General features: G+C 39.1%; 2 protein-coding genes across 2 annotated transcripts in view; one reads left to right on the top strand and one right to left on the bottom strand.

The window, feature by feature from the left end:
* The first annotated feature begins 1757 nt into the window (after nucleotides 1-1757).
* LOC121418650 lies at nucleotides 1758-6352 on the top strand. Its single transcript, XM_041612628.1, has one exon. The coding sequence runs from the start codon at nucleotides 1768-1770 to the stop codon at nucleotides 3379-3381; it is 1614 nt and encodes a 537-aa protein (XP_041468562.1). The 5' UTR covers nucleotides 1758-1767; the 3' UTR covers nucleotides 3382-6352.
* The window catches only part of LOC121418649 (triokinase/FMN cyclase-like), a 24120-nt gene continuing 20296 nt past the window's right edge, over nucleotides 5862-9685 (bottom strand). Inside the window, exon 15 of the mRNA XM_041612627.1 lies at nucleotides 5862-7347. The gene's annotated coding sequence lies outside the window, so the exon portion shown is untranslated. The remainder of the gene's footprint in view (nucleotides 7348-9685) is intronic.

The raw sequence follows: 9685 nt of genomic DNA, 5'->3' as shown, positions 1-9685 counted from the left end.
ACACCCTCTTATCAAGTATCATGCCGGTTCTCCTATGGAGAGGGTTCATTTGGATTTCATGGGTCCACTTCCTAAGACCTCTAATGGGAATGAGCACATCCTAGTCATGGTGGATCAGTTTACCAAGTGGGTGGAATGCGTTCCTCTGCCTTTTCAAACCGCCGAAACTACAGCTCATGCAGCTGTGACTCAGTTTTTCTGTAGGTTTGGGTATCCGTTTCAAATCTTTACGGATCAAGGTAGGAATTTTGAGAGCAAACTCTTCACCAGTTTGTGTACACTTATGCAGATACACAAAGCCAAGACAACACCTTATCGACCGTCGTCCAATGGACAAGTGGAGCGCTATAACCGCACCATCATGGACGCGGTCAGGTGTTATATTGGTAACTCTCAGAATCAATGGGACAAGCATTTAGCCCAGATCGCAGGTGCGATCAGGTCAACGGTTAATCGGAGCACAGGTTTCACTCCTAACCGTTTAATGTTAGGTAGGGAGATCAATGTTCCGTCTGATCTCATATACCCCCTTCCTATTTCTGAGCTCAAGCTGTCGGATGATTACTCCTCTGAATTAACCAAGGCACTGCATCGAGCTCATGAAACTGCAAGGAATACTTTGCGTTCGACTCAAGAACGAATGAAGAGGGATTATGACATCAAGGTGCATGTACGTCAGTTTGAAGTAGGAGACAAGGTCTATCTCTTGGATTTAGCAGTCCCCAAAGGTAAAAGTAAGAAATTGCTCTCTCCTTGGAAAGGACCTGCTGTGATCCTTAAGAGATTTACGCCTTATCTTTACAGAGTGATTTACCGCAATAAGGTATTTGTGGTGAATCATGACAAGCTGAAGAAATGCACTGACCAGAGTGCTCCGCCCGAGGCGAGGAAAGACCAGGAATTGTATTGTTTTTGTAAACAGCCCGACGACAGTTTATTTACGATTCAGTGCGACGGCTGTGACGAGTGGTTTCATGGCCGTTGTGTCAATATTACCCCCGGTGAAGGGATGATTATTGATATAAATATTTTTGTCCTTTTTGTAAGCAATAAGACTTGCAATATTTCTTTTGTCGTTGAGTTGTATATTTTATGTTTTCCTAATGTAGCCTTCCCTTTCATTCTTTTTTGTCTCCTTCTACAGGTCTAAGGGAGAGGAAGGAGGGAATGAGGGGGGGTGTGGTGTTGGCCAGATACGCCTATGGAGGTCGGAGAGATAAAGAGGGAGGATATTGACCCTTTGGAAAGGGCAGTAGCTTCCCTCACTCATGAGGTGTTGGGGGCTGTAGAGAAAGACCTGAGCCAGCCAACTACAACAGCTCCGTCTGTTGTAGTCCCGACTATGTTGGGGGCTGTTCAGGAGACTTTGACACAGCCGACCACAGCCACTCTGTCTGTGGTCCCAACAGTCTCCATTGGTGTCCAGGTGGGACCGCGCAAGCATGGGGTTCCTAAGGAAGTTTCAACGGCTCAGCCTTCTGTTGGGCCCAGTAAACTTCCTAGGAAGGCTGCTGAGGTTGGGGCTGCCCAACATAGCAGACCTTCAGAACCATCCCGCCTGGGCAGACGTACTCCCAAAGAAAATAGGGAGTACAAAATTCAAAGTACAGGTGGTGGCTGAAAAAAGGTGGTAAGAAAACACACCCCAGCTCTTCGGCTGTGGCTACTCCGCCGAATCCTAACCGGGGTTCGGATGTTGTGGACCAGCCAGAAGTGCTCCCTCCTGTTGCCTCTGGCAATAGGGCCCTATTGGGCAGGGGAAGGGGTATGACCCCTCGGGCCAGAGAGGACTTTGTTCCTTCTCTTGGAAGAGGTCGTGGACTTGCGTCTCATGACCTTTCTCTGTTGGCCGGCAGCAGTGTCTCTCCTGCTGTCGGAAGGGGCAGAGGAGCAGTTCCCGCTGCTCCTAGCCCTTCTCCCAGGCTAGCCACGCCTGATGCTTCGGAGGAGTGCGAGGAAACTTCCTCAAAGAAGAAGAGGGGTTCTCAGAAGTGCCCAATGCGCGGATGCGGTCATAGGACCGTTAGGATGCAGCAACATTTGTTGCAGCACCTTCCCGAATATTTCAGGCCGCGCAAGGTGCATTCGGGACCAAGATTCCGTGAAGCACTTCGTCTTCGGCGGGCTGCATGGCATTACATTTCGCAATGCCTGCTAGGGGATAGGGCGGATGAGTTCGCGCTCGTAGAGCATGTGAACTCAAGATGGCATGCAGAGTCTCCTCGGGTTTCCCAGGAGGATCTGTTCGAGATGAGGGCCATGATTGACCACCATAAGTGGCCAAGAGTAGACCCTGCTCTCGAGCCTCGAGTGAACACGCCTGCAGCGTTGATTCATTACCGTCCCTTAGTTTTTCTGTTGGACCTACTCTCTGATACTCAGCGAAAGCATATCGTTGAGTTGAGAGAGGTTCCAGGAAGACGTGCGCCACAGATTCCTGTGAGGTCTGCAGCTCAGGAGTCTGTGACCCCGACGTCGGTCCCTCCACCTGTGCCTCAGCCAGAGGGAGGTCGACCTGACTTGGGCCCTACTGACCCCGTCAAATCCACATTGACCCTTAGGGGTTTCGATTCTCATTTTCACCCGGACGGTCTTCATGCTTTTGCAAGGCAGGTCCAGCATCCTACCCCTATGGCTCCTGGGAGGGCACCCGTCCACTGTGTAAACGTGGAGGGGGGAGTGAAAAACTATTGTTTTCCAGAGTTTTTCACTAATCCTGCCCTTGAACAGGATCTCCTGAATATTCAGGAAGGGGCAATGTGGAAGATTGCTGTTGGGATCCATCCCAAGCAGGCCCATCTCTATACTAGGAGACAATGGGACCTGCTAATGCATTACCTTGCCTTTCCCAGGGTAATCGGACTCAGTGAGGTCGGGCTCGATCACACCATGAGTCCAGAGGTATGGAGACATCAGGAGGCTCTCCTGTATCGTCTCCTAAGCCTTGGTACCTTGGGCAAGGTATTAATAATGCATATTCGGGGATCGGATCGGGACCGTTTGGGCAAGAATGTTTATTCTATTGTCCTTAAGGCATTACGGGAGAAGTGCCTGGTGCATCAGAGGATTCATCTCCATTGTTTCACTGGAGACCTCTATGCAGTCCGCGAATGGACCCAAGCCTTCCCCCATTGCTACTTTGGTATAACGGGTTATTGCAAGAACTTCTCTACAAAGCAGCGTGCTGCGGTCCGGGAGATCCCGCGGGATCGGCTCCTGTTGGAGACTGCTTCTCCCCATCTTAAGGTCCATCCAGACCAGGCGTATAATACCCCTGCCTATCTGGGTGATGTGGGCCAATTGGTGGCGACATACCGTGGGACCTCCCTTACAGAGATCATGACCATAACATTTGCCAATGGGCTGCGGCTTTATGGGTAGGCCTCCAGTCCAGAGAACTTCACCCCTAGTTGGAACACTCGTTGAAAAATAAGTTTTTATTGTTTTTTAATGAATTTTGAGAGTTACTTACTCGCCAAATTTTATCTAATAGGTATGAAATAGGAAACGTCTATATTAATGTTATAAAATAAACACAAACCGATTTCCATCATTTAATTTTATGAATATGTATGGTTCGAATAAACGTTTCATACCTATGATGCAACTACAGAAGGTAGTCTGTTCTGAACATATTTTAGGAGATATTTTTTATGTTTGAAAGGCAATACATTCGCACCTAACTACCCAAGTTGGTAAAGGACTTAACAGGTGAATGAATTATTTTGAGCTGCTTAGTAATATTGGTTTCTAAAAATTACCACTGAAAAAAAAGGGAAGAAAAATTTTACTGGTGGATCATTTATGTACATATTAATTTCTAAAAATTTTACTGGTGGATCATTTATGTACATATTAATTTCTAAAAATTCGTAATCCAGGTTATGTCTGTGGAAAAGCTGATTCTTAGCCTGTGAAATACTTAATGTTTTGATCAGTTCCACATCTTGATTATTACGTCTTTCCTGTTGGTGTGACGTTATTGTGTACTGAGGAACATTTATATGATTCCTATCAGTACAGATTTTACGTCTTTCCTTCTGGTGTAACATTCTTTTTGTATTGAGGAGTTATTCTTGTAACTCCTACTAATACAGATGTTGAAAATAGACATGATGCTCAGGTATAACAATATTCTTTCAGAGAAGTGTTATGAGAGACCTTCTCTTATCTATACTCCTCACTTTATATCGCAGACTCTGTTATAACAATCTGCTTTTCTACATTTTTTCAATTTGTGGGAAGGATTACATGTGTGAAAAAATGAACCATTTCATACATACACCCAAAGGGTACTGGTTAAGAACCAATATTATTTTAATGATATAACTTTGACCTTGCCATACTGTGGCAGTAACATATATCTCACCAGAGGTAACTCCTTATACATAAATGAACCAAAATGTCTTTTACACAGAGTGTTTCCTTAACTAGGGTAACAAGAGTATCCCTTATTTAAATGAGTACACCTTGTCCTCTCCATCTTTGCTAAATTTTAGTATGTTGGTTTGTATGTTTCCTTCGGAATCTGGAGATTACTTTCCTGCAGTTGCCTGGACAGGTGTTCTTGCCTTTTGAGGTTATTTAATCAAACTTTTAAATCTTCTAGTTTGGAGGGATGCTTTCAGTTATGAATTGAAGTTCTTATTGGCCTCGCTCCCAGGTTCCTTGATGTGTATGCATCAGAGATTGTGTGATTTTCCTTAGGCAAGGAGATGCCACACAATCTTGGGAACCGGGAGGAATGTTGTGAATTTGTGTTGTCTCTTCGGTATCCATCCTCTTTGGGCTGACGGGTCTCACTTACGTGTGCGTGTGCACACTTTTGCACACGCGCGTATTATGTGCGTCCCCTGCAGCCCGTAAGGTGTATCGGCCAAGATCCGCCATTCTCGGATCTGGGCAGCATCAGTGAGGATCTCAACCTACACTTGCTGCTCCGGGTTCGGGGACTTCCAACACGCGCTCACATCCATCCAAGTTCACCAACCAATCCTGAGTGATACTGAGTGACACTTTTTACTGACTGTTATAATTGCTGTGATGTTCGCCGGCGATGTCCCGGGTGTCGTCGACGTATTTGTAAGTATATCTGAGTTTCCTCCTTTTCCTGTCCTGACTCTTGCTTTCACTTTGCCTATTTTCTAATCTTGTGTGTGTGCGACTTTCTTGACTTAGTTTAGAAAGTCTACATTTTGCACTCTCCCCCTTTCATGAAGAGCCCCCAAACTCTTCAATGTATTCAGATCCCAGATTTGACAGATGCACGTTGTACAATTATTGCGATTGGAGATGTTACTGATGGGTATGTATACTTTTTGTCATATTGATGTTGATAATCTTGGTATTGATAGTCTTGTTAGTGAATTACTTGATGTTTATTTTTATTTTTTTTTTTCAGGTATTTTGATCTTTTTTTTACATGATAGTAGGTCTCTGTAGAAATCATCAAGTATATTGGTTTTTAACACTCATAAGAATGTGTTTGAAGAAATATTGATTTTGCATTAATAGCATAGATTACTTGACAATTTTGAAAAATTTGTTTGTTGAATAAATAATATCACTTTTTTATTGTGTTTTACCATGATTATGTAAAGAATTAAAAATGTTATTTTCATTAAAATCTTATTGAATTAAATGTTAGAATTTCAAAAATTATAATAAGAAAATGTTCAATATTAATATTTTTGTCTGTCATATTTGTTTCATGAGCCTTTTTTGTCACCTGTTTTGGAAGTTTCTTAGGTTGTTGTTTTGGGTTGTGTCAATATTGTGTGAAAAATTTCACACTTTCTTTTTTAATTTATTAGAGAAAGCAAAATTGTGGGTATAGCAATAGCATTGTTATTTCTTTTTTGCAAATATTTTGGAAAGAATCATGTTAGGCATTTGAAATTAGAGTTGTTGGCTATGACATTGAAATTTTGCTAAAGTTGTCAATTTCAGGATGTCCATTGGAGCCATCATTAAACTATGAAAATTTTTAACTGTGAGCAGATTATTTGATTCAGATGAATCTGTTACAGTTATGCATGTTCTTTTTTCTTTTGAATGAAAGCATTTTGGTGTCTGGGGATTGCTCTGTATCAAAAATTTGATCGAAGTTGATTGTCCCTGCAACCAGCCCTTGCACCACTAAGTACAAGTCTTAAGTAATAATTAAGGAAGGCATGCATACAGAAGTTGAAGGAAGAGTATGTACATGCATTTGGGAACTTTTGCTATCTTTTTTTCTTATGATTTTCTGTGCCAATCATTTGTAAATTTGTAATTTTTACGATATGTATTTATCACGTAATATATCGAGAAGATTGAATCATATTGAGATTCCTTAATAAAACACATACTTAAAAATACATGTCACACATCTAACGAGACGCAGATTCAAGGCAGTTAGATTTACAAGTCAATGCTCCATCAAATCCTGAATACTATCACCCTGAGATGACATAACTAATTGTACAGAGAGGACCACTTATCCTGTAAGAAGTATAGTTTTGATTATGTAATCTGCTATTCGCTTGGGCAGCTCGCAAAGTGGCACTTGAATCTTGACCTTTGTGAATGATTTTGTGCCACGACAGAACAGGAGACACCTGTGATTTTAATCAGCAATATTATTTTGATTTATGAATTATTGATTTATCAGCGGACTATGATATTTTTCTTCATTAAACAGACATCCAAAATGATATTGCATGATGATGACCTTGTTGATTATTTGACAGTAGATACCCTGCAAACAGTTAGCATATTTAGAAGAGACCTCACCATATGAATGGGCTTGAGTTGACTAAAAGTTATTTTGTTTGGCATGATTTATCTACTTTGTGGACAATAGACATTGGACCATTTCTTCAGACATGACTATTCATATTGCTAAGTATGATACATTGATAAACTATCTCTATTATAATAAAAGTCAATTAATAACCAAAGGCTGCATTACATAAAATTGTAAAGAGTAAAATTTCGATATGAATATGTACAAAAAGATAATAGAAAAATATACATCAAAGATACCGTAAATTGGGAAAAGGGACAAACAAAAGCCCTGTGACCAGAAAGTTTGCAACATTGGTGCTTCAGAGACTCTGTTAATGTGATAAAATGTGTTTACTGTTTGTAATTCTTTGTATCTTGTCTACTTGCCCCCTTCCCAGGTAGGCGCTCCAAGATTTTCCTACCATACATGTAACCCAGCTGCACGGATGATATTTCCTGAGTGAAGTCTCCCGTCCTTTGCTTCTTGGAAGATATTCCATTTTTATTCTGCACTCCAGTAAAAAAAGAGTTCAGTTTCTGATTGTTCCGTCACGCATGTTGAGATGTGATAGCTGCAACCTGCAATCACAAAAATAAATAAACATATGAATTAATGCTGCCAACAATGACACTACATCTATACAATGAAACATAATAACTTGTTAATGTTTCATTTAGACCACTGAAAACAGACAAACTAGCACATCAATGATGTGGAGCTCATCCAGCATCTCACAACACAATTTAACACAATTTTCATTCCAGCCCAGTTGACACTGTAGTGAATTATATTGGTGACATAAATTGAGGATATAGAATTGAAATTGATGAAGAAATGACACAGAAGCATTTTTTGTGATCTATGAATAAATTTCATATGAATTAAGTATTAATTATTAGCTAGTCAAAGTTTCTTAACTCTGTGTAGAAACCTGGGGCCGATTGCACGAAAGGGTCTTTGCAAGGACCGTCTTTCGTGTAGCCCATCTTTTATGATGCGCCATGTGAAACGCATTTTAAATAAATCATCTGCAAACATATTTCTTTCGTCCGTTAAAATAAGCAAAATATTCGGTTATGAAATGATGTGATATATCATGAAATTGTATAAAATCTGATTTAAAAGCAAGCTAACGAATCTTATTTTTTATCATAAATTTCAGAAACACCCTGCTTATAGCGTATCATAAAAGATGGGCGACACGAAAGACGGTCCTTAGAAAGACCCTTTCGTGCTCTCAGATGGAACAAAAATAACCAAAATCAATCAACAAATAAGTAAGCAATTTTGTTAGTTTGAAAATATATGAATAGAAAGCAGATTCAATAAGTTTCAAAATTCTATGTTTAAATTTTGTATCATCACCTCAAGCTATCATATAAAGCAAACAAAACTGAAATTAATCAACAAATGAAGAAGAAAAAACATTTTTTTGCGATTTATGAATAAATTTTGCATTTATAATTAGAATAAATAATTTTCCAGACAAAATTTCAAAATTTTGTGTACAAGTTTGGTGAACCTCATGCAGCTCTACCAGATGGAAGAAAAAAATCAAAATCTGTCAACAAATAAAGAAGAGGAAATTTCTGTGATTTATGAATACATTTTGCATAAATTAGCATAGATAATTTTCTACTGACAATTTTCAAAATTCTGTGTAGAAGTTTGGTGGGCCTCATGAAGTTCTACCGGATGGAAGAAAAAATATCAAAATCTGTCAACAAATAAAGAAGTAGAGTCATTTTCTGTGATTTCTGAATAAATTTTGCATAAATTAGCATAAGTAATTTTCTACTGAAAATTTCAAAAATCTGTGTAGAAGTTTGGTGAACCTCATAAAGTTCTACAAGATGGCAGAAGAAAAAAAGTAAAAATCGGTCAACAATTTAAGAAGAAAAAGCATTTTATGTGAAATTTTAAAAATATGAATAAATTAATTTCGAATAAATTAGCATAAAAATTGTTCTAGTCAAAATTTCAAAATTCTGTGTACAAGATTGGTGAACCTCATGAAGCTCTACCAGATGGAAGAAAAAAACTCAAAATCGGTCAACAAATAAAGGAGAAGCATTTTATGTGAATTTTTAAAAATATGCATAAATTAATTTTGCATAAATCAGCATAAAAATTGTTCTGGTCAAAATTTCAAAATTCTGTGAAGAAGATTGGTGAACCTCATAAAGTTCTACCAGATGGAAGCAAAAAATTCAAAATCGGTCAAGAAATAAAGAAGAAGCATTTTATGTGAATTTTAAAAAATATGCATAAATTAGCATAAAAATTGTTCTGGTCAAAATTTCAAAATTCTGTGTAGAAGTTTGGTGAACCTCATGAAGCTCTACCAGATGGAAGCAAAAAAAAATCAAAATCGGTCAACAAGTAAAGAAGAAGCATTTTTTTGTGAATATTGAAAAATGCACATAAATTAGCATATTTAATGAATTTCAAAATTCTGTGTAGAAGTTTTGAATGCCCCACCTAGTGCTATCATATAAAGCAAACAGAATTGAAATCAGACTTGAAATGGCGAAGTAGTAGCATTTTGAAATTGTGGACGGACGACGGACGCCACACCACGGCATAAGCTCATCTTGCCCTTCGGGCCGGATGAGCTAAAATTACCTTTTCAGGCAGGTCATTTTAACATACAGGTATTGATAGTAATTTATTTTCTATAGAAGCAACCTGGGCAAATAGCCATAAAATGTGAATAAGATTGGTTATCATCAAAAAACAAAGGCCATAGTACATAATTTTGAAGTGATTACTAGACTGTAGGTTTTATGAACTGGACCCTGGTACTTACATTTATATTGCACAAATAACTTTTCTTTCTTCATAAGTGTAATATTGAAATGTCATGACATTCTTATTCTTCGTCCGATTTTGATGAAATTTACAGCATTACGCCTG

This window comes from Lytechinus variegatus, chromosome 7 (assembly GCF_018143015.1).
Source record: "Lytechinus variegatus isolate NC3 chromosome 7, Lvar_3.0, whole genome shotgun sequence".
In the NCBI taxonomy this organism is placed as follows: Eukaryota; Metazoa; Echinodermata; class Echinoidea; order Temnopleuroida; family Toxopneustidae; genus Lytechinus; species Lytechinus variegatus.
Note: the sequence above shows the minus strand (reverse complement) of the source record. Positions and strands in the feature narration are given on the sequence as shown.

Bases quoted from the DNA above. Each gene is read 5' to 3' on its own strand.
- LOC121418650 (XM_041612628.1), top strand. From the start codon at position 1,768: ATGACCCCTCGGGCCAGAGAGGACTTTGTTCCTTCTCTTGGAAGAGGT.